Raw genomic sequence first — 27,044 nt, 5'->3', positions numbered from 1 at the left:
ATTGCCCCCACAGTCTGGGTCCTCATTTCACCCACCTCGGAAGGATGGAAGGCTGAGTCAACCTTGAGCCGGTGAGATTTGAACCGCTGAACTGCAGATAACAGTCAGTTGAAGTGGCCTGCAGTACTGCACCCTAACCACTGCGCCACCTCGGCTCCTATCCATGGTCACAGCTGTCCCAAAGGTGCTTTTTCAAGAGGCAACCTGGACTACCTGGTTTTTCTTCGAAAGACGTTTCGCTTCTCATCCCAGAAGCTTCTTCAGCTCTGGGTCTTCTTCTTCACCAAATTATTCTCCAAAGCACCAGAGCGCAGGACAAGAAACAATAGATGGGAACTCGCCAAGGAGGGAAGCAGCACTGGATTAAGGAGAAACTTGACTTCCTGACAGTGAGGACAATTAACCAGTGGAACGGCTTGTGAAAAGAGACAGTTTTCTGAAATGGGTATAGGTTCTCCCGCTTGAACAGGGGGCTGGACTAGAAGACTTCCAAGGTCCCTTCCAGCTCATTCATTCTATTGTGTTGTTGTTAGTTACGAAGTCGTGTCCGACCCATCGCGACCCCATGGAGCATGTTCCTCCAGGCCTCCTATCCTGTTTTCTACATCCTCTGGAGTCCATTTAAGCTCATGCCTCCTATTTCGGTGACTCCATCTAGCCACCTCATTCTCGGTCCTCCCCTTCTTCTTTGGCCCTCCATCTTCTCCAGTGAATCCTTCCTTCTCATTAGGTGGCCAAAGTATTTGAGACTCATCTCCAGGATCCGGCCTTCTAAAGAGCAGTCGGGGTTGATCTCCTCCAGGACAGACCGGTTGGATCGCCTGGCAATCCAAGGGACTCACGGGAGTCTTCTCCTGCACCAGAGTTCAAAGGCCTCCATTCTTTGGCGCTCAGCCTTTCTTATGGTTCTATCCATCGCAGGATTACTAGATTCTGGAAGAGCTTTGTCCTTTATCCTTATCTTGTAAATTCACAGAATTCTTTTTTCCACTGTGTTTATTTATACATCCGAACTAGACTGTGATGTTTCTCTGTGTCATGTGTGTGTGTGTGTGTGTGTGTGTGTGTGTGTGTGTGTGTGTACAGGGGGGTATGTGCATAATGGTTATCTTTTGAGACCTGAGTGCAATGAAATTTCATTTTAACGTATGCTGATTCATGTACATTTAAAGTGACACTAAAGTTTTCATTCTATCCTGTCCTGTTCTGTCCTGTTCTGTCCTATTGCGGATAAGATAGACAAAAATATCTGGATAGAGGATGTGGAGTCTCTGGGGAAAGCAGAATAAAAGAGAAAAGGACTTGAAAAACTTACAAAATGCAAAGATCAGTAAATAGAAATACAAAAATAAATAAGTGGTAAAAAAAGCAATGTTACTGGTGACCACAATTGAGCCCTAAATTTTCCGCCACTAAGCAAGACAGTTCGAAGTGAACTGCACCCCTTTTGATGACCTATTTTTTGCCACAGTTTTAAAGCGAATCACTGTGGTTGTTAAGCGAATCATGCTTCCCCTATTGATGGTCAGAAGGTCGCAAAAGGGGATCACATGGGCCCCGTCATAAACGCATGCCAATTGCCAAGGCCCCGAGGGACAAAGCATGTGACCGTGGGGATGCTGCGGTGGTCATAAAGTGTGAAAAATGCTCATGAGTCACTTTTCAGTTCCGTTGTAACTTGGAACGGTCACAGCTGTACGAAGACGAACAGCTGAGCATCGCCTGGCGCCTCCGAGAACTATCTCCTCCAAAGGACACAGCGGTGGGTCCTCTGCCTGGAGACCGGTGACGCTTCCGAAGCTCGCTTTTTCATTGGGTGGGCCGGATTTTCCACTTTCTGGAAGTCAGAAATAGAGTTCCTTGGCGCGGGCGCTAGCGCTGTCCTCCTCCTCTCCTTCCTCACTCCCCTCCCTCCCCCTCACTCTCTTCGCTCTCTCCTCGCTCCCCGCTTCGCTCCCTCCTCACCCCCGCCCACACTCCTCCTCGTTCTTCCCCCTCCTTCCTTCTCACTCCCCACTCGCTTTTCCTCACCCCCCTCAATTTCCCCTTCACGTCCTCTCCCTCCCCTTCCCCCCTCGCTCCCTCTCCCTCCTTGCTCGCTCTCCCCTTCGCTCCCTCCTCACTCCCCCGCCCGCACTCTTCCCCGTTCTTCCCCCTCCTCTTTTCCCTTCTTGCTCCCCACTCGCTTTCCCCCCCACTCCCCTCTCACTTCCCCTCTCCCTCCTCGCTCCCCCTTCGATACCTCTTCACTACCCCCGACCTCACTCTTCCTCATTCTTCCCCCACCCCCTCTTCCTCCTTGCTTCGCTTTTTCCCCTCCCCTCTTCTTTATTCCTCTCTTGCATTTCCCTCCCACCACCAGTTTTCCGTTCTGATCTGCGTTAGCAGCCTTTCCCCCCCTCCTGACACGGGACTGGGGGTCGGGCTTCCTCGTGCACCTGAGACCGGCAGGAAAGGGAGCACTAGGGGAGGAGGGCAAGGGGGCTTTTCTTGAAGACCCCCAATTTCCTCTCTTCCGCCCTGAGCCTCGGGAAGGAGGGAAAGACTAAAAGTCTACTGTATTTAGAGGTGGGGGCAAGGACCAAGGAAGGTGAGACACCCCCCCTTCATTGTCCCCCTTTAAGGTTTTTGCTCCACTCTAACCCTGTCCCCTCTCTCTGGAGAAGGGGAATTGGGTTCCCACGAGGTCTTCCTCTTCCAGGAACTGAGAAAGGGGGGAGGGGCAGAGTTCCAGGGAGATCGGTCAGGCTAAAAGAGGAATGGGAAGTGAATCTTTTGAGGGGGTGAGTTCGAGGAGGGCCTGAAGCTTCACCCTCCTTGTCTTGGAGGAGTTTCAGGCTCTACAATAGCCCATGTGCTTCCTGGTGGTCTCCCATCCTCAGGCTAACCAGGATGATCTCTCTCACCTAGGTGAGGTCATCGGAGGCTGGGCAGCTGCCAGGTGTTGAGGGCTGATGATAAAATATCAGCTAATGTTGGTGATACCTGATCAGGCCAGGCTCAGAGCTCCAACTCTCTCCCAGCTGCAGCAGGCAGACATCCCACAAGGCTCGTATCCTGAGATGGCCTGAATTCTTTCCAGGGATGGGGGGGGGGGGCTGGAGGGGTCAAACTCCACACTGCCCTGCACCAGCCTCAGCAGGCCAGAACTGGGTCCCCCCTGCAGCTGAAGGAGGAGGCGGAGTTTGAATGGGTCCCACAATTGTGTGTTTGGACACACCCAGTCACACAAAATTGGCCCCAGATCCAGGCAGACTCTGGTGGGAGGCCCATCGCTCTCCTGATCAAAGCAGAACTTCTAGGCTCTTTCAATGTTTCCCCCTCCCCCACTCCACTGAGTTCTTCCTGACATCCCCCACAGAGAGGGGGGGGGGGAGAGAGAAGCACTTCTTTCTCCAACCCCCAACAGCTCCAGAGGCGCTTGGGTTTCGCTTCCCCACGCACCCAGCTTGAAACCCGAAGCGTTGGGCTCCTGTGAAGCAGAACTGAAAAACTGGTAACAAATCTCCATTCTTCATCAGGGCAGCTTGGCGGGCCGCCTTCCTCGGTCCAATCGCTGAGTCTGCAAATGGGGCAGCCCCAGGGTCCTCTGGCCCACCGGAAGTGGCTGAAGGAGCCCTTCCCGACCACCTGATTAGATGGAGTTCTCTACGCCTTTCTCCATCAGTTAAAGCGCATTAAGAAAGTAGTCCTCGACTTATAACGGTTCACTTAGTGACTGTTTGAAGTTACAATAGCACTGAAAAAAGTGACAATTCGCCTAATATTCCTTCTTTTAAAGTTTTCTTTATTGTTTGAATGGTTTTTTTTAAAATACATGCATACATACATACATACATACATACATACATACATACATACATATATATATATATATACCAGTTTTGAGTTTGAGTTTGAGTTATTGGTCTTGTATGCCACCCACTCCCGAAGGACTCCGGGTGGCTTACGCAGGTCTGCCCCCTCATCTAAAATTAGGTCCCGGACAAGGGGAGCTTTGTGAACCACAGACCTGGCATTTAGCAACAACAGCCTGAGACCAGGGCCCTGACAGTTCTCTCCATCTGGCCCTGGAGTGGAACTAGCAGGGCCGGAAGGAGGGATCTCTGTGATGTAGCGAACCCCACTTCCCTGGTAATGGCTAGCCCTGAAGTTCCCGTCGTACCTGCCTCTCCCCATGGTGACTGCAATGCTCCGGCCCACCCCCGCACCCGTAGACCCCATATCCCCTCCCACAGCCTCTGCTCCATCCGGCAGGCGATTTTTGTCACTCATTCTTGGGCGAGAGGTAGGCCTGGGCCCCCTACCACTGCAGTACTGACTGCAGTAGCACTCAGTGGAGGAGGCACCAGGCTGTACTCTCAGTCCTCACATACATACACAGCCACTCATCCATGCAATCCTCACGTATGTTAATTAAACACAAAAAAATACAACAATATGAGGTTTAAAAGGTGGGTACAAACATCAGCTAGGCACACCATTCACACTACATTCCTAAAATGTGCGGAGCACTGCGCAAGTACGGTTAAGATAGTCAATGGTGCGGAAGGAGGAGGGAGAGCTGCTCCGCCCCTCTCCCTTCCTCAGGTCCTAAAAAGCACCCAAAGTCAAGGTCCAAAAGAAAGCCGTGTTGGGTGGGCGATTGTAAAGTAGAGGGCAGATGGAGTGATGTCCCTGATAGTTGGAATAATATTCTTGGGGTAGCGGTGGGCAGCTGTAGTCGCAACAAAAGGAGCAGGGGCGTAGCTCTGGAAGTCCGAGAGTCCAAGTTCATAAACAAAGCAAACAGAGAGAGTCAGATGGTAAAGGTGGTAAGAAAAGGAAGGAGGCTCCATAATCACAGAAGAAGGCGGGGGGGAGGGTTGCACTGCAAAGAGGCTCTGATCGAATAGAGGCAGGGGGGTGGGGGGATGGTCGCAAAGGCACCAAGAAAAATCCGCCGCCCCCTTCCATCCAAGCTTTGGTGTACGTAATACCTATTATGGGTGGCTATACAAATTTGAGATGGATGATGATAGATAGATAGATAGATAGATAGATGAGAGAGAAACTGACAGAGGCAGAGACAGAGAGAGACAGAGAGACCGTATATACATAGATGCTGTAGATGTTTAAATGTTTAAATGTTTAATAAATTTATATGCCGCCCAATCCCGAAGGACTCCGGGCGGCTTACATAAAAACAATTTAAAGGGACACTAAAAAGTTTAAAAAGTAGAAGACAAGGCAAGTTAAAAAAGACACAACATGCACTCAACCTCAGTGGGGCTGGACCTCATTCAAGAGGTCAACAGCCCCAGGCCTGCAGGAAAAGCCAGGTCTTAATAGACTTTTGGAAGGCCGCGAGAGTGGGGAGGGTCCGGATCTCTGGGGGTAGATCGTTCCATAGGGCCGGGGCAGCTACAGAGAAGGCCCTCCCCCGAGGAGCCATCAAATAACATGTCTAGTTGACAGCACCCGGAGAAGGCCCATCCTATGATCTTATCGGATGCTGGGAGGTATGTGGCAGAAGACGGTCCCAAAGATATCCAGGTCCTAAGCCATGTAGGGTTTTAAAGGTGATAACCAGAACCTCGAAGCGCGTTCGGAGACCGATCGGGAACCAGTGCAGCTCGCGGAGGATGGGTGTAATATGGGTGTTTCTTGGTACAGCCAATATCCCTCGCGCGGCTGCATTCTGGACCAGTTGTAGTCTCCGAACGCTTTTCAGGGGCAGCCCCATGTAGAGCGCGTTACAGTAGTCAAGTTTTGAGGTGACGAGGGCATGAGTGACCATTTGAAGTGCCTCCCGGTCCAGGTAGGGCCGCAACTGGTGCACCAGGCGAACCTGGGCAAAAGCTCCCCTGGTCACAGCTAACAAATGGTGTTCTAGTGTCAGCTGTGGGTCCAGGAGGACACCCAAGTTGCGGGCCCTCTCTGAGGGGTGTAAGATTTCACCCCCAGGGTCAGAGATGGAGTATCTGGATTATCCTTGGGGGGCAACATCCATAGCCACTCGGTCTTGTCAGGGTTGAGTGCAAGCTTGTTCATTCCCATCCAGACCCTAACAGCTTCAGGCACTGGCACATTACTTCCACTGTTTCACTGAGTTGGCACGGGGTGGACAGATACAACTAGGTATCGTCCGCATACTGGTGGATTTAATCCCGTGCCAGCAAATGATCTCACCCAGCGGCTTCAAGTAGATATTAAATAGGAGGGGGGACAGGACCGAGCCCTGCGGCACCCCGTATTTAAGGGGCCTAGGAGTCGACCGCTATCCTCCGACCAACACCGACTGCGACCTGCCAGAGAGGTAAGAGGAGAACCACCGAAGGATGGTGCCTCCCATTCCCACCTCTTCTAGTCGCCACAGAAGGATACCATGGTCGATGGTATCGAAGGCCACTGAGTGGTCAAGGAGCACCAGGATAGAGGAATATCCTCTATCCCTGGCTCACCATAGATCATCGGTCAGGGCGACCAAAGTGGTTTTCAGTGCAGTAACCAGGCCTAAAACCAGACTGAAAGGGATCTAGATAATCCGCTTCATCCAAGGTCCATCAGAGTTGGAAGGCCACCACCTTCTCAACAACCTTCCCTAAAAAAGGGAGGTTGGAGACTGGACGATAGTTTTTAAGGACAGCTGGGTCCAGAGAATGCTTCTTAAGGAGGGGTCTCACCACCGCTTCCTTCAAAGGCTGCGGGAAAGATTCCTCCTGAAGAGAGGTGTTCACAATCCTCTGGAACCAGCCTTGTGTTGACCTCCCTGCTGGTCGAAACCAACCAGGAGGGACATGGGTCCAGCAAACAGGTGGTGGCACTCATCGCTCCCATGGCCTTGTCCACTTCCTCAGGAGTGACAAGCTGGAACTCACTCCACAAAGTTTGATCAAGACCCTCCCTCGGCATCTCTACTGGAACTGTCCAAGTGGAGTCTAGGTCTGTCCGAATCTGAGTGACTTTGTCCGACAGAAACTGGGCAAATTTCTCAGCTCTTCCCTGTAAGGGTTCCCCCACATCCCTCCCTTTCAGCAGGGAGCGGGTTATCCTAAACAGGGCAGCTGGGCGAGATTCTGCGGACGCAATAAGAGCGGAAAAATGAGTACATTTTGCCACCCGTATCTCCACTAGGTAAGTCCTAATGAAGGCTCTTAGTAGTGTTCTGTCGAATTAGGAGTTACTAGCCCTCCAGCGTCGCTCTAGGCGTCTCTTTTGGTGCGTCATCTCCCGGAGTTCCTCGGTAAACCAAGGTGCTCTCTTGGATCCACTGCCGCGGAGAGGCCGCAAAGGCGCAATCCGATCTAACGCCTATGTTCCAGGCAGTGACCAAGGACTCAGTCGGATTGTGGGCAAGGGAGTCAGGTATCTCTCCAAACTCTGTCTGAAATCCCAATGGGTCCATCAGGCGCCTGGGGCGGAACCATTTAATCGGCTCCACCTCCCTGCAGTGGGGGAGCAGCTTCCAAAAATCAAGCCTCAACAGGAAGTGATCTGACCATGACAAGGGCGAGATCTCTACCCCCTTTAGTTCCAGATCACATCTCCACTGTCCCGAGAGAAACACAAGGTCGAGTGTGTGCCCCGCCGTATGCGGCGGACCCTGAATTACCTGGGTCAAGTCCATGGTTGCCATGGAAGCCATGAACTCCTGGGCCCCATCAGAGCGTTCACCAAGAGATGGCAGGTTGAAGTCCCCCAGTCTGGGGAACTCAACTGCCAGTCCGGCTACTGACTCTAGGAGCGCAGGCAGGGCGGTTGTGACGCAGCTGGGAGGTAGGTACGTCAAAAACAAGCCCACTTGACCCCCCAGGTCCAACTTCACAAGGAGGGACTCACACCTGACAGTCTCCGGAGCAGGGATCCTGCGAGGGACTAATGATTCCCGGATAATAACTGCCACTCCCACACCCCTTCCTGGTGTCGTGGTTGGTGGAGCACCTGAAACACTTCTGGGCACATTTCTGAGAGGGGGACTCCTTCCTCATGGCCCAGCAGGTTTCAGTAATACATGCCAGGTCTGCCCCCTCGTCTAATATTAAGTCCCGGACGAGGGGAGCTTTATGGATCACAGACCTGGTATTTAGCAGCAGCAACCTGAGACCAGGGCCTTGATAGATAGATAGATAGATAGATAGATAGATAGATAGATAGATAGATAGATAGATAGATGGATGGATGGATGGATGGATGGATGGATGGATGGATGGATGGATGGATAGATAGATAGATAGATAGATATAGATGAGAGAGAGAGAAACAGAAACAGACACACAGAGAGAGAGAGAGAGAGAGAGAGAGAGAGACTGTAGATACATAGATACTGTAGATAGATAGATAGATAGATAGATAGATAGATAGATAGATAGATATAGATGAGAGAGAGAGAAACAGAAACAGACACAGAGGAGAGAGAGAGAGAGAGATTGTAGATACTGTAGATAGATAGATAGATAGATAGATAGATAGATAGATAGATAGATAGATAGATATAGATGAGAGAGAGAGAAATAGAACAGACACAGAGAGAGAAAGAGAGAGAGAAAGAGAGACTGTAGATACATAGATACTGTAGATAGATAGATAGATAGATAGATAGATAGATAGATAGATAGATAGATAGATAGATAGATAGATATAGATGAGAGAGAAACAGCGACAGACACACACACAGAGAGAGACAGAGAGACTGTAGATAGATACTGTAGATAGAGATAGATAGATAGATACTGTAGCTAGAAAGATAGAGATAGATCGAGATAACTAGGTAGATATACACAAACACACACAATATCTATCACCTAGTTATCTCTATCTCTATATATACTTAGAGAGAGGGCGGGGAGAAGAAGAAGAAGAAAAGAAGATAGATAGATAGATAGATAGATAGATAGATAGATAGATAGATAGATAGATAGATAGATAGATAGATGATAGATACTGTAGGTAGATGATATAGATAGAGATGACAGAGATAGATAGATGGATGGATGGATGGATGGATGGATGGATGGATAAATAGATAGATAGATAGATAGATAGATAGATAGATAGATAGATAGATAGATAGATAGATAGATAGATAGATATGTGATAGATCTCTAATCCTTTTATTTGAATATAAGCAGAAACAGTAGAAGCGTATTTGTTCACATCAGTACGTTGTCCATTTGTTGCAGCCTCTAAATATGTTCCCATTTGTGCCCTTAAAACAATCCCCTTGTTGAGCTTCCACAGCTTCTGGCCGGCCACATTCTCACTAGTTTTCTAATGAGTCCCTCTCTGATTAACAAAGGCTTATATGCTGGCAGAAACATCCCAGAGAGACGATCGAGGAGCCAGAATGAGGGCGAGGGGCAGTCTAAATGCTTCCTGAGTGTTAGAGGAGGCCACGCCCAGGGTGCTCCCTCCCTCCTGTCTTCTGGGTTTGTCCTGTTTGATCTTCCACCAGGCGTAGATAGAACTCGTCTCCAGTTAAGGCCATGCCACCTCATCCTTCATTTTTCAGAGGTTGCAGACAGGACAAAGAATCATCAGCAACTAAAGAAATAATTTCCTTTTGCATCAGAGAGCAGGATTAATTCATGATTGCTATAGAAAAAGAGATGGGGAAGAAAATTAGGCTATAAAGAGAAACTTTTACTGTAAAAAACCATATTTGTCTTCCCTTTCAGCCCCCCAACTCCAAAGGCAGACCCACACTGCAGGGGGGTGGTTGATAGGCAGGGGCAGATAGCGGGAGAATCAACCCATTCAGGGACGAAAAGGCTGGGCTGGATGAGGGATTCCTCCCCATTCATCTCCAGAGGCTTTTGGAATTCTCCCTAAATGACTTAATTAGGGGGTTAAATAAAGAGGGGATCCCCCCCTCCCAGCAGACGCTTCAGATAACCAAAGGAGATGGGGCTAGGATGGGGCTGGCAGCTTGGGGGGGTCACTTGGCCAGAAACAGCTTTGGGGTGCTCCCTCCCCGATGGAGAAATAGAAAAGAATCTCCCCATCTTCCCTTCCTTTGAAATTTCCCAAACGTGGAAAATGTCTGGTCAAGATTTTAGCTTTCGTTTTTAATTGCAATACTTTTTCAGACTCTGTAAGTAAAAGCTGCCCCAAATTTCAAAACTTTGCTGTATCCACAGCAAGGAGATATTGTTCAGGCATGGCTTTTTAAAAAAGGAACAATTAAAGAATTTAAAAACCCACCTATAACTTTTAGGAGGCATTCAGGTGAGGGAGGAAGAGAAGAAACTCACCTGCAGGAGGTTGGGTGGGAGTTGCTGGAAGGAGAAAAAGACCCAATCAGGACCCTTCATGGTTCTGGAGACTCAGGGGGTCCCCCTCTCCTTCGATAGCCCATAATAGGTTGCATGATCTTCCCTTAATAGCCCTCAAACAAGAGAAGCTGACAAAAATATTTCTCAAGGAGACCCTCTTGGCCACCTGCTGAGCTTGATGAGAGGCCTCCCTTAGATGGTCCCCTCCCCACAACCTCTCCTCCATCCCCCAGACTCACCTTTCTTGGCCTTCAGGTAGGAGAAGAGCCCCACCGAAAAGAAGGCCACTCCTATCACAGCTCCCATTATCCCTGTCCAGAGTTTGCTCTTGGCAGAGCTGGAGGTACGGGGCTCTGCCAGCCCTCCTTCTCTGGCTGGCCATTCTTCAGCCACTGGATCTCGATCTCCACGGGGAAAATCCCGTCGCGGTGCAGAGGAGGATGGTGTTGGGAAATCGGGGTTCATCTTGGTGGGGGAGAATGGTGACGGTGGGCTTGGCTGGAGGAAGGAGGCACATGAGAGACACAGGAGGGCCCAGAACAGAAGACCAAGTTGGTTAGTTCAAGACTCCTTTTCTCTCTAAAAATATTCCGTGTTTGAGTTTCTGTGGAGTTTCTCAGTCAATCCAGGTCATAGTTGTCACAAAGGAGCTTTTTCCCCCACAAAAGACATTTCACTTCTCATTTGAGAAGTTTCTTTAGTTCCGAGGGTCCAAATCGAAGCTCTTGGATGAGAAGCAAAATGTCTTGAAGGAAAAACAAAGTCCAGTTGCCTTTTGAGAAAAGACCTCTGGGACGGCTTTTGGAGTCATCTTCCAAAGCAAATTGCAGGAAGAGATGAAAAGGGATCCTGAAAAATGGGGAAACCTAAATCAGTGATGGCTAACCTTCGTCTAAAGCTGTGCCAAAATTGTGTGCATGGATGCAAAATTGTGTGTACACACACCCCATTGTGCCCAAACCCAACATGGAATGTGCCTCACCCGTTTGTGCACCCCCCCCAAGCATGTGCGCTTGCACCCCCCTCACATGAGGGGAGAGTTTTCGCCCTCTCCAGACTCCGGAGGATTTCTAGAAGCCTGTGGAGGCCAAAAACGGCCTCCCTGCTCCCCCAGCGGCCCTCTGGAAGGCGGAAATGGATTCTTATTGATCTTCCAGTTGGGCCTGTTGGGCCATTTTCACCCTTTCGGGCTTCAGGAAAGTCTCCGGATCCTGGGGAGGTGAAAAATGGGTCCAACAGGCCAACCAGAAGTTCAAAAACCATCCCGCCTTCTGGAGAGCCTCTGGGGGCCCTGGGGGAGGCCGTTTTTGCCCTCTGCAAGCTTTAGGAAAGCCTGAGGACGAAAACTCTCCCCCATGTGTGTATGTGTGTGGTGCACATGCAGGTGGGTGGAGTGCATTCCATTGTGGGTCTGAACAAAATGCACGCGCGCACACACAATAGGTTCGCCATCACAGATCTAAATCCTTCCTGGTTGGGATCAGGTGAACTCCTCAAAATGGAAAGAATCTCAAATAGGAAAATCTGAAAACAGAGTTGCAAGAGACCTTGGAGGTCTTCAACCCTCTGCTCAGGCAGGAAACCATACCACCACTTCAGACAAATGGTTGCCTTATAACTTCTTTAAAACTTTCAGTGTTGCAGCATTTACAACTTCTGGAGGCAAGTTGTTCCACTAGCTAATTTTTTCTCACTGTCAGGAAAGTCCTCCTTAGTGGCAGGGAGAGTGGAAAAGATGAGGGTGATCTTGGGGAAAGGGAAGGTCGGGGCAGTTGGAGGCTGAGATCAGGCCAGTCCCAGGATCTCAGTAGGGCCTTAGAGAAGATCTCTCTTGATATTCTCCTTCAAAAATGCTCCAACTAGCACAACTCTTGGATGGATTACTTGGGGGGGGGGTGGAGTTAGTCTACATGATTTCCCCAAGAGGGTCCACAATAGATCCATTCCAGGCCAGAGTACTTTGCTAACCATTTTTTTTCCTGTTGAGAGATTTTCCTTATTAACAGTAAATTCTATAATGCTTAAGAACATCCAACAAGTTATTTGTAATTTCAAGTAGGGATCTAATCTGGTTACCACCCAGACAAAGAACATTTCAGGTGTGGGCTCCCCCCCCCCCCCCATAATAAGCCCATTTGCATCTGGGAACATTAAAGATCTAGTTGTATTATTTTGTACAATGACAATAAAGACTATACTATACTATCAGGTGGCACGTAGAGCCTTTTGGCTGTTTTTACAACTGTGAAAAACCACCCAACTCGCAAACCAGTTGCTTGTGAATGGACTTCCGGTTTTGCCATAGGGCCATTTTTTGGCCTCGGAGCCTTCAGGGAAGGCTCCTGAAGGCGAAAAACGGCCATACGGGCAAATCAGAAGTCACCATTCCCGAACTTCCAGGTTTGCGTGTTGGGTGGTTTTTCGCCCTCTGGAGGCTCCCATGCCACCTGTAGCACATATGCCATAGGTTCACCATCACAGTCCTATACCATTTCAGGATCTATTGACATTCATGTAAGATTTATTTCAGACAAGTGACTATACAGTTTCTTCTTAAAAACGCCAGTGATGAAGCAACCATGATGTCTGAAAATAGCTGTTCCACTGGTTGTCATCACTGTAAGGAATTTCTTGTTAATTTGAGGTTGCTTTCTCTTCTGATTATTTTACATTCACTGTTTCTGCCCCCTGGTGCTTTGGAAAATAAATTGACCCACCTCCTATTAGCAGCCTCTCAAGTGCTGGAATACTCCTATCGTGCCACTCCTTTTCAGCCCTGCCTCCATTCCAAACCCAAGAAAGAAAACCGTTGACACCATTGACGTAGAGAAGAGGTACTTTTACTGAGTTTTGAAATGATAGCAGCGAAAGAAAAGCAAGATCTGAGCCAAAAGGCTTGAAAGTTACATATTGAAAGTTTCTTCAAATCCCTTCCCCCAGGCACCAGGCTGAATGTCCAATCCCGTCCAACATAGTGTCATGAGGGGCATATCTTCAGGTGTTTTCGTCCATCTGGAGTTCCAGGATGGTCAGTCTTGACTGGATGTAAACAACTCCACTCAGCAACTCAATAATTCGTGACAGCAAACTTCCCTGTTTTTTCACATGGGCCATCTTCACACCAGCTCACTTCCCTAACCACAATGCCATGCCCCCCCACTCCCCATTATTATAGCAGCTGATAGCAAGCAAGCATAAAGGAAAAACCCATACTGGAGATCTGGCTGACAATCCTAATCCTTCTTTTCTGCAGACTAGGCACGCCCAAACTCTGCAAACGTTCTTCATGTTTTAATCTTCAGGTCTTAATCATCTTAGCTGCTCTTTGCACTTTTCTCCAAAGTCTAAACATCTTTTTTGTAATGTGATGTGCTAGAGTTTGCAGCAATCCAACCAGCACACAAATAAATAATTCAGCAGGATTCATTTTAGAAGTAACTTCTTTATATACAATAAAATACAGTATGATGCATGTATATAAACCCTTGCAGCCGAAGTCAGAAACCAGAACTCAGAATCCAGAAGTATAATCACAGAAGCAATATCATTGAGTCAATAAGGACAAAGTAACTGTTATATACAAATAAATCAAGCTAAGCCACACAGGCAATTAGCTGTGTCACTACAGTACCCATTGGATGACCTATTACATGTCTATTCCAATTCATGAACTCTTATACACTGACATGACCAAAACTGGATGCAGTACTCCAGATGTAGTCTTTCTAACACTTTACAAAACGGTACTAATATTTCACATGATTTTGATTCTATGCCTCTCTTTATACATTCAAGGATTATATTAGTTTTCTAGCTGCTGCTACACACGCATGACTCATGTTTAAGTGATCATCCATTCAGACTCCCAAGGTCCCTCTTACAATTATTGTTTTTGAGCTAGGTTTCATGCAATCTCTTTTTCCTGCCCAGGTGTAAAATCTTACTTTTCTCCACACTAAGTTTTATTTTGTTGGATTCAACCTTATCTCATTTGGATCATGAAGGCACAATATGTAGACATATAAATCTATAGAGACATAATGGGTCAGTGGTTAGAATGCAGTACTACAGCCTAATTGTCCACAGCCAGGCGTGTGATTCTGACAGACTCATGGTTGATTCAGCTTTCATCCTTCTCAAGTGGGTAAAATGAGGATCCAGGTTGCTGGGGATCATATGCTGACTCTGTAAATTGCTCAGAGAGGGTTGTAAAGCATTCTGGAGTGGTATATAAGTAAGTAGAATTGCTGTTGCTATATAGTTTCTCCCGAGCGTGGATCTTTTTATGAGAAGTAAGACTACCATTCTGAGCAAAGCTCTTTCCACATTCCATGCATTTATATGGCTTCTCTCCTGTATGGATCAACTTATGGCAATTAAGATGACCACTTCGAGCGAAAGTCTTTCCACACTCCATACATTCATATGGCTTCTCCCCTGTGTGGATCATTTTATGTAAAATAAGATGACTTCTTAGAGCAAAGGTCTTTTCACATTCCATGCATTTAAATGGCTTCTCCCCTGTGTGGAGCCTTTTGTGGATAGTAAGTCCACTGCTCTGAGCAAAGGTCTTTCCACACTCCATGCATTTATATGGTTTCTCTCCTGTGTGGATCATCTTATGGGAAATAAGATAACTGCTACTAGCAAAGGTCTTTCCACATTCCATGCATTTATATGGCTTCTCCCCTGTGTGGATCATCTTGTGGGAAATAAGATTACCTCTTTGAGCAAAGGTCTTTCCACACTCCATGCATTTATATGGCTTCTCCCCTGTGTGGATGATCTTATGGGAAAGAAGATTACGTTTTTCAGCAAATGTCTTTCCACACTCCATGCATTGATACGGCTTCTCCCCTGTGTGGATCATCTTATGGGACATAAGATGAGCTCTTTGAGCGAATGTCTTTCCACATTCCGTGCATTTATATGGTTTCTCCCCTGTGTGGATCCTTTCATGGGAAGTAAGTGTACTTCTATGAGCAAAGGTGTTTCCACACTCTATGCATTTATAGGGTTTCGCTCCTGAGTGGACCCTTTTATGGGAAATCAGATTACTGCTATGAGCAAAGGTCTTTCCACAGTCCATGCATTTATATGGTTTCTCCCCTGTGTGGATCCTTTTATGGATAGTAAGTGTATTGCTATTAGCAAAGGTCTTTCCACAGTCATTGCATATGTAGAGCGTCTTCCCAATGTGAATCCTTTCATGGGAATTAAGTTGCCTTCTTGTTCTAAAACATGCTCCACATTCCAAACATTTATAAGGCTTCTCATTTGGGTCAAACACTTTTGGAGATGTAAGGAAGTTATTACCAAGAGAAAGAATGAATGCGCCATTAGAATTTCTCCGTTGTCGTTTCTTATAGCATCTTCTCCTTTGTTTTGGGTTAAATAGTGTTCATTTACATGTAATTCAGCTTTGATTAGCTTCACGCTTTTTCCAGTATATTTTTCCCTTATGTTCTCTTCTTGGGCAAGAACGTCTTGCATCGGAGCATCAGTGGAAGATGAACTTTCCTGATTCCAATTCTTTGACTGGTTCCTCTCATGGCTTTCAAATTCCATTTGAATTTCAAACTTCTCCGTTCATCTTTAGCACTGATCTCTTTGAACAATTCACAGGAATCTTGATTCTCCTGCCCATTATACCTTCAAGCAAAAGGGAAAAGAAAAATGATAACAAGGTTAGAGTAAAAGATCAAACTGCAGAAATGAATTTCCTTCTGAATTACTCTGAAATTCCTTTAGGTTGTATGTGTACAGCTTACAGGGGAGTGATGTAGACATGTTGATGTCTATATTCATGAGTCATGAAAGCTTTGAAAATATCAAGAAACATCTCATTCTTTATAATTATCTCTATATATGAAAATCTCACTCAGTTTGGAGTTAAGGAATAGAATAGGAGAGTTGGAAGGGACCTTAGAGGTCTTCTAGTCCAACCCCTTGCTTAAGCAGGAACCCTATACCATTTCAGACAAATGGTTATCCAACATCTGCTTAAAATCTTCCAGTGTTGGAGCATTCACAACTTCTGGAGGCCAGTTGTTCCACTGATTTGATTTTTTCTAACTGTCAGGAAATTTTTTCTAACTGTCAGGAATATTTTTGAACTACAGGTTTTGAATGAGGCTTTTTAAAAATGGTAATGTGGGCAATTTGAGTATTTAGTTATTTTCATTAAACTTGCACAATTCCGAGTCAAAGAATAATTAAAAAATGGGTCTTTAGCAGTTCCTGCCACTGTAATATGTTTTATTCCTATTTCTTGGAGGACTTTTTAAAATTGCTTCTTGTAATACAATACAATAGTAAGAGTTGGAAGGGACCTTGGAGGTCTTCTAGTCCAACCCCCTGCCTAGGCAGGAACCCTATACCGTTTCAGACAAATGGCTATCCAACATCTTCTTAAAGACTTCCAATGTTGGGGCATTCACAACTTCTGGAGGCAACTTCTGTCCACTGATTAATTGTTCTGACTCTCAGGAAGTTTCTCCTCGTTCTAAGTGCTTCTCTCCTTGATTAGTTTCCACCCATTGCTTCTTGTTCTAACCTCAGGTGCTCTGGAGATAGCTTAAATCCCTCTTTTTTGTGGCAGCCCCTGAGATATTGGAACACTGCTATAATGTCACCCCTAGTCCTTTCATTAAATTAGATACCCAGTTCCTGCAACAATTCCTCCAGTCCCCTAATCATCTTCCTTGTCTCTCTGCACTCTTTCTAGAGTCTCAACATCTTTTTACAATTGTGGAGACCAAAATACTGAATGCAGTATCAAGTGTGGCCTTATCATGGCATTATAAAGTGGTATTAGCACTTCACGTGATCTTGATTCTATCCCTCTGTTGATGCAGCCTAGAACTGTGTTGGCTTTTTTGGCAGCTGCTGCACATTGCTGGCTCATATTTAAAGGTTGTCCACGAGGACTCCCAGATCCCTCTCATAGTAACTACTACTGAGCAAGTACCACATATACAGTACCTGTGCATTTTTTTTTCTTGCCTAAATGTAGAACCTTACTTTTTTCACTATTGAATTTCATAATAATCAAGGGAAACATCCAAGGAGGAATTAGGAGAAACCTAAGAATTATAGGGTGGGTTAATTTCAGCAGAGACCTGTGAGAAGTGAAACAATTTTGAAACACCAAAGCAGGCAAAGGAAACCGATGGCTTGCCACATTGTCGCAAGGTACCATATTTTTCGGACCATAAGATGCACTACCATGTTTCCCGAAAATATGACATGTCCTGAAAATAAGGCCATGCCAGATTTTTTGGGTGGGCAAAAATATAAGCCCTCCCCTGAAAATAAGCCCATTGGACAACTCCGCCCTACAGCCAGGCAGAGTGCCACTCACTGACCTAGCGGTATACCGAAGGTGCTGAGCCACGCGAGTGCCTTCCCCCAACCCTGGCTCCCACGCTGCTTAGCACCTTCGGTATACTGCTAGTTCGGTGAGTGGTGGTCTGCTGGGCTGGAGAGGGGAGTTGTGTGAGCACCGGTTTCCGTCCTTCGCTCGCGCACCTCTCAGCCTCACAACGATCTGGGCCAGCTCTCTCTGTAGGGCAGGCCGCTGGCGCCATTCGAACACTGAGGATGGCTTCTTCTGTGGCTTCCAAACCCCGATCTGCTGCCGAATCTTCTGGCAGCCAGGGGAGTCTTCCAGCAGTGGCCACACTGGGAGTGTGCTCTATATTTGTGGGCCAGCTGCTGAAAGACTGTCTGTCCCAGTTAGCAATAGCAATAGCAGTTAGACTTATATACCGCTTCATAGGGCTTTCAGCCCTCTCTAAGCGGTTTACAGAGTCAGCATATTGCCACTAACAATCCGGGTCCTCATTTTACCCACCTCGGAAGGATGGAAGGCTGAGTCAACCTTGAGCCGGTGAGATTTGAACAGCCAAACTGCAGAACTGCAGTCAGCTGAAGTAGCCTGCAGTGCTGCACTCTAACCACTGCGCCACCTCGGCTCTATCCCAGTTGCCGGAAGACTCGACAGCAGACGTTTGGAGTTGGGAAGCCGCAGAAGTGTTGGGATGGCAGCAGCAACCTGGCCCTGCAGGGAGAGCTGGCCCAGATTGTGGTGAGACTGGAAGGCGCGCGAGTATGGGGCGGAACCGCAGGCAGAGTGCCACTCACCCAACGTAGCAGTATGCCGAAGGCACCAAGCTGCACGAGTAGCTATTCCTCCCCCAGCTCTTGCAGTTTGGTGTCTTCGGGATACTGCTAGGTTTGACTGGCTGGAGAGGGGGTGCCAGGTGGCTGCTCATGAGCATGGTCACCTCATGGCTGCTATGTTGTGCTGCTGCGACAGCGTAACACAGCCGTTCGCCTCTGAGACTGTGCGAGGCTCTTCGGGAGACTGCTCACAAAAAAGCAGCTGCCTGGCAACACCAAAACAATAAGCCCGCCCCACCCCCTCCGGGATAATAAGGCCAAGGCCATATTTTGGGATTCAAAAGAAAATAAGACCCTGTTTTATTTTCAGAGATAATAAATAAATAATAAAACCAGGGTCTTATTTTCGGAGAAACACAGTAGGTTTAGAGAAAGAAAACAAGAAAAAGTAGTTTTTTTTTGTCTCCAAGCATTCAGCTTTTTGCTCTCCTTGGCATCCAGAAGTACTCTACAGGTCGAAAATGAGCTAATTTTGCCCCCCCCCCCCCCAATCTTCTCTGCATGCCAGTTTTTGCACTCCCTGGTGTCCAGAAGCACTCTGCATGGCAAAAACGAACCTGTTTTTCCCCCCCTCCCCAACCCTCTGCATGTCCTGTTTTCAGCCTCGACACCAGGGAGGGGAAAAATAGCACACAGAGGCCTCCAGAGACCAGTAATATGCCCGTATTCACTCTATTAAGATACACAGACATTTCTACTCACTTTTTTTTCTGTGGGGAAAAAGAGCGTCTTATAGTCTGAAAAATACAGTAAGTCATGGCGGGGTGGTGTAATAGGTAGGGCAAACGTTGCAGCGCTTCTGCTGTCATTCATAAGCATGAATGACAACCATGGTGCTGCTACATTCATAATATCGGTACTGGGTCTCAAGTACTTGGAGGAGGGCTGGTCATAACTTGAAACAGCCGCTAAGTTAACTGTCATAACTTGGGCATTACCTGTACTCTAGGATGCTATGAGTCACACTGCATGGGACCTTTGTTCTTGAATTGGATTTGGAAAATGCTCTTCCATGGCCTGAGTGTGAAAGTTCTGTTCTCACACAATTTTGGAGGTTTCAGAGGACAAATGACAATACACTCCTCTCACTTGACCTCCAAAGGACACATAGAAACACATCTCATTCTTTTCAGCCCCCCAGATTTTCCTTCTCCCTCCCAGGAGATTATATCTGATTAGTGTTTTTTTAATTTAAAAAAAAAACTATCTATAATCTGTCTCCTTGAACTGTCTGATTGGGACTAGAAAACACTTACCCAGAGAGACCACATTCCTATGGTTTTCAAGCATGACTTCCGAATGCAGCACTTTTGGTCAGGATCCATCTGAGACCATTCCTCCTCAGAGAAATACACAGCCACTTCTTCAAAGGACACAAGACTCTCCTGAACACGGAAAAAAGAACAGAACGGGAGGATTCGCAAGATCTGTTCATCTTCATCATTTATTTAGACAAGATGATAGAAGGAGAATTCATCAAAATTCAAGAAAAGACCAAATTGACATGAATAACAACACTACAGAAGATAAGTTCCAGATATAGAAGGATCGACAAATTGGGCCCCATCTAATGAAATGAAATCAACAGTGAGAAATGTTAAGCTTTCCATTTAGGAAAGAAAAACCACATGGACAGGCATAGAATAGGTGATACCAGGTTTAATAGTAGTAATGGCAACAGGGATCTGTTGGAAAACTGGAAAACCACTTAAACATGAGTCAGCACTATGCTATAATAGCCAAATACCCTCAACAGAATCATAGACTGCATTAAGAGAGGGATAGAATCAAGATGACATGAATTGTTAGTACCACTTATAATGCCTTGGTAAGACCACACTTGGAATATTGCATCCAGTTTTGGTTGCCAGATGTAAAAAAGATTTTGAGACTCTAGAAAGAGTGCTGGGAAGAGCAACCAAAATTATTAGTGGACTGGAGGCTAAAACATATAAAGAACGGTTGCTGGAATTAGCAATAGCAATAGCAGTAGACTTATATACCGCTTCATAGCCCTCTCTAAGCGGTTTACAGAGAGTCAGCATATTGCCCCCAACAATCCGGGTCCTCATTTTACCCACCTCGGAAGGATGGAAGGCTGAGTCAACCCTGAGCCGGTGAGATTTGAACCGCTGAACTGCTGATCTAGCAGTAGCCTGCAGTGCTGCATTTAACCACTGCGCCACCTCGGCTCTTCATTAGGTATGTCTAGTGTCATGAAAAGGACTAGGGGGTGACATGATAGCAGTGTTCCAAGAAGAAATGGATGGAAACTATTCAAGGACAGAACCAACCTACAAGTAAAGAGAAATTTCCTGACAGTGAGAATAATTAATCAGTGGAATGACTTGCCTCCAGAAATTGTGGATGCTCCACGCTGGAGGGGTTTGAGAAGAAATGCCATTTATCTGAATGTTATAGGACTTCCTGTCTGAGTAGGCGGCTGGACTAGAAGACCTCCAATAGGGGAATGGAGTCAAACATATGATGAAGAACGGTTGCAGGAACTGGGCATGTCTAGCTTAATGAAAAGAAGGATTAGGGGAGACATGATAGCAGTCTTCCAATATCTCAGGGGTTGCCACAAAGAAGAGGGAGTCAAACTATTCTCCAAAGCACCTGAGGACAGGACAAGAAGCAATGGGTGGAAACTAATCAAGGAGAGAAGCAACTTAGAACTAAGGAGAAATTTCCTGACAGTGAGAACAATTAATCAGTGGAACAGAAGTTGCCTCCAGAAGTTGTGAATGCCCCAACACTGGAAGTCTTTAAGAAGATGTTGGATAGCCATTTGTCTCAAACGGTATAGGGTTTCCTGCCAAGGCAGGGGGTTGGACTAGAAGACCTCCAAGGTCCCTTCCAACTCTGCTATTGTATTATTATTCTGTCTGTCATTGATTGATCTGGTAGTCTGAGCCATTGGCTGAAAGGAAGAAAAAAAAGAAGAGAAAATTCCTTGGGAAAGTCATTTCTCAGCCTTTGCAAAGCAGGAATGTTGGATCTCCTAATTTGAGGATTGGAAATAATTTTGTAGCCCAAAGTACCTGATTACATGTTCAACACGCCCACTCCCTTTGGATTTTAATAGTCTGCTTTATTTTTTAATACATTTGCTTATTTTGAACTACAGGTAATACGTGAGGCTTTTTAGAAGTGGTAATTTGTTTACTTTTCATTAGCCTTGCACAATTCAGTCAAAGAATTACTAAAAAAAAACCCGGGTCTTTGGCAGTTCCTGCCACTGTGAAATGTTTATTCCTATTTCTTCAAGGACTTTAAAAAAATTGCTTCTTGTAAACTCGGTGTTGGTGGTGTAGCTAGAAGAAAAAAGATAACCAGAGGAAGCTATGCTGGTTGAACCTGCTATTCTGCTCTCCACGTTGTGTAAAAACACAAAAATAATCAAGGCCAAACAAGGGGGGAAAATAGGAGGGATCATTCTGTACACCCCCTTCACATCTTAAAGGGAGAATAGAAATCTAATATCTTTCCCCTTTCTTACTTGATTTGGAGGTTCAACGGCTGTTTGTTCTCCGTCATAAAAACCAGAAAAGTTCATTCTTCGTTTCTCTGTAAGGAATAAATAGTTTCAAAATGCATATTTAACAAAAGAGGAGATGTTCTATAGAAGAGGAGACAGATGGGCAATTGTGAGGATCTTCCATTACCTCCTGAGGCGTCTTGACTTTGATGTTCCCAAGGGATCCTCCTGAAAAATAGCTCTTGAGGTGGATTTGATGGGTTCTTCTTTCCCTCAGGATCTCTGATCTCCACATTGGAGCCCTTCAAAGAGGAAGAAGGAAAAAAGAAGCAAGAGAATTAATGTAGATCACATGCCACAAAGGGGATTCTTATATTCGGGACACAACCTCAAAGCCCCCAATATCCACCTGGGAGGTTGAGTGAGAAAACAATGGAACCACGTCCTACAAGAATTGGTGAATTACCACGTATGATGAAGGCCAGAGAAGTTTGGGAAGGTGGGGTGAAATATTCAAACACTTCCTCTATTCCCTTCTGAGCTCCATAAAGTCTCTCACCTGCAACTGGACCTGCTTCTTCTTCTCTTCTGCCTGGCTCAGGAGGAAGCCTTCTGCTAGGGCCACCGCCTGGGAGCTATTCTGTGCTCCACACTCCCTCACCCAACCCTCCATCTCTGGGGGCAGCAGGAACAGGAGATGCTCCAGAACCACCAGATCCAGCATCTGGGCTTTGCTGTGTTTTTCTGGTCTCAGCCATCGCCTGCAAATGTCATAGAGTCGGCTGCAAAGTCCTCGGGGACTTTCAGCCTCCCGGTATTGGATGAAGTTCCAGGGCTGAACTTCTGAAGGGAGGATGGTTCCTCCTCCAGGATCTTCTGCCCAGTTTCTGTCCGGAGCTTCCCCCCCTTCCCAGGCTGAGCAGCTGAAGGGCCTTTTCCGCTTCCCTCCTTGGCAAAAGGTTGTGCCTCCATCCTTTCTCTGTCCTGCAAAGCAACTCCAGATGGGTCCAAGGACTCTGGTGGGTCTCCAGATGCCCTTTTCCTTCACAGGACCATTTATGGGACCGCAGGATGGATCCCTGCAAGTTATTCCGCTCCTTTTTTTCCCTTCTAACAGAAAAGTTTGCCTTTCAAAGACCACAAATGGCTTCCAGTTTCTGTATCTGAGATGGAAAGAAAAAGAAAAGCCAAGAATTAGAAATTGGAATTCAGCCACTGAACAACCTTCACCCAACTTGCCCGGAGCCCGAAACGGCTCATCCCATGGCAGTGCCGAGGTCCCCCCCCCCCCCCAGGAGGGCCGGGAAGGAGGCAGCTGGAGAGGCTGCCCAGCTTCTCTCCCGGAGTCAGGATCGGGCCCTCGGGGAGCCTGGTGCGAATCCTGCCTCCTCCTCTCCTGCTGGGTCTCCCCAAGGCCCACCCTCACTTCCCACAACTCGGGCTCTTCCCTCCGCCTTCCTGGCATTCCCGCTTCCCCTTGCAGGAGCGTGTGGCTGGGGAACATAGGACCCGGGAAGACACCCCCCCCTCACCCGGGTCACGTCTGGATCGCCCCCCCCCCCCGCCCTCCGACTACCCTCTCCGCCTCCTGCCGAGCTCGAGCGATAAGGAGAGAGAGAGCGTCGTTCTGGAGAGGCAAGCTTTTGTGACGACACTTCCTCCGCCGCCTCCTATGGAAAGCCAGCTGTGACGTTCACCCTCCAGTGGGGCCAATGGGAAAGCGCCTGGAATTCCCTTCCGTTGGTAGAGGGCGCCATCTGGAGGATTTGGGGCGAAGTGCCAGGATCGTAGAAAGGGCGGGAAGGAGGAGCGCCTCTGAGGGGAAAGGGCGGGAAAGAGGAGAGTGCCTCTGAGGGGAAAGAGAGAGCAGGGGATGATGGGCATAGGAGTAGGGGGGAGAAAAGGCCCCCTCTCTATCGGTTCCTGTCAATCAAAAGCTTCAATGTCTGTTCTTCTTTTCGCCCTTTGATATTAACCCAAATGCATTGAAGGAGGTTTTCGTCTTTCTTCTGTTGCGTTTCTAGAGCGGTTTGGTTATTTCTTCTGTATAGCGCAATTCCACCTCCACCTCTTCCATTCGGTCTGCTTATTATTTATTTATAGAATAGGAATAGAATAGAACAGAAATTTCTTTGTGGCAACTCCTGAGATATGAGAACACAGTTATCATCTCTCCCCTAGTCCTTCCTTCTATTAAACTAGACGTACCCAGTTCCTGCAACCGTTCTTCGTGTGTTTTAGCCTCCGGACCCCTAATCATCTTTCTTGCTCTTCTCTGCACTCTTTCTAGAATCTCCACATCTTCTCCCTTTCTTATACAAAACAGAAAGAAAAATAGAAATAAGAAATTAAAGGAAGGAGAAATAGAGGTGTAGAAAGTCGGCACCCACTTTCTCCTGGAACAATTAAATATTCTAGGAAATATTTAAAATGCAGAATAGTATACCTCCCCGGATGAGAGAAGTAGAAAAGGAAGTTTGAGGTACAATGGGAGGGGAAAAAGTTCACTTCGTTTTAGCACAGGGCAAAAAAATATATATTCTTTTTTTAAAAAGCCATTCCAGCCTGACAATTCAATCTAATCAACAAAAACAAAGTCTTTTTAGGCCCATTTCTTTTGAACACTTTAAATGTGAAGATATCCAATTTAATAACTGGAAAAGCGCACAATAGTTTCAAACACCCTGTTATGGCTGAGTGAGGACGAGCTCCGGCCTGAGGTGGATCTGCGCTCTGATTGCTTGCTGTGGGTGGAAAGGTGTTTCCCTTTTTCCCGCCTTTTCCTTCTGGGCGCATTTTGAGATTTACCTCAGGTTGTTCCTGACTGTCTTCTCTGCTGCGAATGTCAAATACATTTATATTGATATAAAACTAGAAGTTTCTGTCAGTATCCCTCACTTCCTTTGGACAGTGTCTGTGCAATTCCTCCACATTAAATCTCTTCAATTGCACCTTCTAGTAGTGGGTTTCCTACCACAAATTATAATTCTATAATGCTGAAGAACATTAAATTTGTTATTTGTAATTTAAAGCAGGGACCTAATCTGGTTGCCACCCAAAGAACAACATTTCAGGTGTGGTTTCTTTATTTTTTTCATTTTATAAGCCTATTTGCATCTGGAACATTAAAGATCTTTGTGGAATAGCAAAAAAAGGCAGTGACTTTACAAAGCGAAAATCATGACTATTTGTTTGAACAAGATGCAAATTCTGGATGAGAAAAAAAATATTTTAGCAAGAAATGGATGGAGCATTTTTAAATGAGTGGAAATTGAAGTTTCAATTTGGCATTTTATTGAAAAAACTTGTATAATTACTTTTAGTGGGTAAACAAACAATCAGATGGCATGAATCATTTTATGGCCCAACCCAAAATTACATAATTTTAGAAAAAAATGTACTGATAACATTTTGGAGTTCCATTTGACTAGATGCGAGTTGCTGGAGAGAGATTTTAATTCACTTCTGGGTCCACTAGTGAATTGGAAGATTTTTTTAAGCCCCCCCTCCCCCCAATTTTCTCCTTCTGTCCATCTAGGAATAGACAGAGCCCTGGTGCCTGAAGTCCTAAGCCCGGTACAAGTCCTCGGTGGCTGATGTTGTTCTGACCCCCCACCCCGGCCTGTGAATAAACCAGAACACAGGCTTGGCTGTTTGCCACTATTTAATTGAGATAACAAATCCTTTCGCTGAGGGCCCAGGCCACTCACGTTCATGATAATCGCTTGGCAGCAACCCAGAAAGTTCAAATGAAGTAATGGGGATAATCCAAAAGACGCGGCTAGAATAGACAGATTTCTTCAATACTAGTTTGAACGGTGGTTTCCTGCAAATGTTCCCACCCAACACCTCACTTGGGAGGAGCCCATCCACAACCACCTGAGCATAATTATCTTCTATGAGACTGCCCACTGAGTTGCAGCCCTTCTCAATCGAGCATCAGGGACAAAACTAGCTTTGATCCTCCCACTGCTCCATGCTTCAGGCACCACCTGGTGGCCAACCACCTCTCTGGTCCCTGCTCTAAGTCTGATCCTCCACATCTTCCATGGCAGACTCATATGGTTCCTCACTCTCTGAGTCCATCAGCAGCTCAACCGGATCCTGCTGGTCACAACAGTGCCCATATCCACACTTTCAGCTCAAACAGAAGATGATTTCAGGATCTATTGATATTCCTATAGGATCTCTTTCAGACAAGTGATTATCCAGTGTCTACTTAAAATGACCAGTGATGAAGCAACAGCAATGTTTGAAGGAAAGCTGTTCCACTGGTTAATTGTCCTCACTGTAAGGAACTCTCTCGAGGTTGCTTCTCCTTGATTATTTTACATGTATTGTTTTTTCTCCTAACCTTTGGTGCTCTAGAAAATAAATTGACCACCCCCTCTTTGTGGCAGCTTCTCAAGAACTGGAATACTGCTACCATGTCACTCCTAATTCTTTTCTGTAAACTAGCAAACCCAAATCCTGCAACCATTCTTCATATGTTTTAGTCTTCAGGCCTTTAATCTCTTAGCTGTTCATTTGCACCTTCTCTAAACTCTAAACATCTTTTATGTTATGTGATGACCAAAGCTGGATGGAATATTCCAAGTGTGGTCTTACTAAGGCTTTATAAAATGGTACTAATCACGTGATTTTGATTCTGCCTCTCTTTATACAATCAAGGATTATATTAGCTTTTTGGCTGCTGCCACACAAACGTGACTCATATTTAAGTGATCACCCATTCTGATTCCCAAGGTGCCTCTCACAATTACTGTTTTTGAGCCAGGTTTCATGTAATCTCTTATTCCTGCCCAGGTGTAAAATCTTAATTTTTTCCACATTAAGTTTCATTTTGTTGGATTCAACCTTGCCTCATTTGGATCATAAAGGCACAATATGCATACACATACAAATCTATAGAGACCTGGTAGGTCAGTGGTTAACATGGAGTACTACAGGCTAATTGCCCATAGCCAGGAGTTTGATTCTGACAGGTTCATGGCTGATTCAACTTTCATCCTTCTCAGGTGGGTAAAATGAGGATCCAGGTTGCTGGGGACCATATGCTGACTCTGTAAACTGTTCAGAGAGTGTTGTAAAGCATTCTGGAGTGGTATATAAGAAAGTAGAATTGC

The 27,044-nt window shown here is 46.3% G+C and overlaps 2 protein-coding genes across 3 annotated transcripts in view; both read right to left on the bottom strand.

Moving 5' to 3' along the window:
• Positions 1-14,030: 14,030 nt before the first annotated feature.
• The window catches only part of LOC116502596 (zinc finger protein 845-like), a 123,771-nt gene continuing 110,757 nt past the window's right edge, over positions 14,031-27,044 (bottom strand). Inside the window, exon 13 of the mRNA XM_032208472.1 lies at positions 14,031-15,533. Within this exon, the coding sequence (XP_032064363.1) occupies positions 14,374-15,533 (1,160 nt within the window). The 3' untranslated portion in view covers positions 14,031-14,373. The remainder of the gene's footprint in view (positions 15,534-27,044) is intronic.
• LOC116503381 (zinc finger protein 75D-like) lies at positions 15,552-23,558 on the bottom strand. Of its 2 annotated transcripts, XM_032209761.1 has the most exons (6): positions 23,495-23,558; positions 22,478-23,081; positions 22,106-22,220; positions 21,940-22,007; positions 19,690-19,822; positions 15,552-15,902 (listed from the first exon to the last, which is right to left on the bottom strand). In XM_032209761.1, exons 2-6 carry the CDS (start codon positions 22,640-22,642, stop codon positions 15,829-15,831), a joined length of 555 nt encoding a protein of 184 aa, XP_032065652.1. In that variant the 5' UTR covers positions 22,643-23,081; positions 23,495-23,558; the 3' UTR covers positions 15,552-15,828. The 2 variants fall into 2 exon arrangements, with proteins under 2 accessions (XP_032065652.1, XP_032065651.1); XM_032209760.1 differs by lacking the exon at positions 23,495-23,558 and having other exon boundaries at positions 15,552-15,903; positions 19,691-19,822; positions 22,478-23,442.

This window comes from Thamnophis elegans, chromosome 2, assembly GCF_009769535.1.
Source record: "Thamnophis elegans isolate rThaEle1 chromosome 2, rThaEle1.pri, whole genome shotgun sequence".
Classification (NCBI taxonomy): domain Eukaryota; kingdom Metazoa; phylum Chordata; class Lepidosauria; order Squamata; family Colubridae; genus Thamnophis; species Thamnophis elegans.
This window is presented reverse-complemented; position numbering and strand designations above follow the sequence as displayed.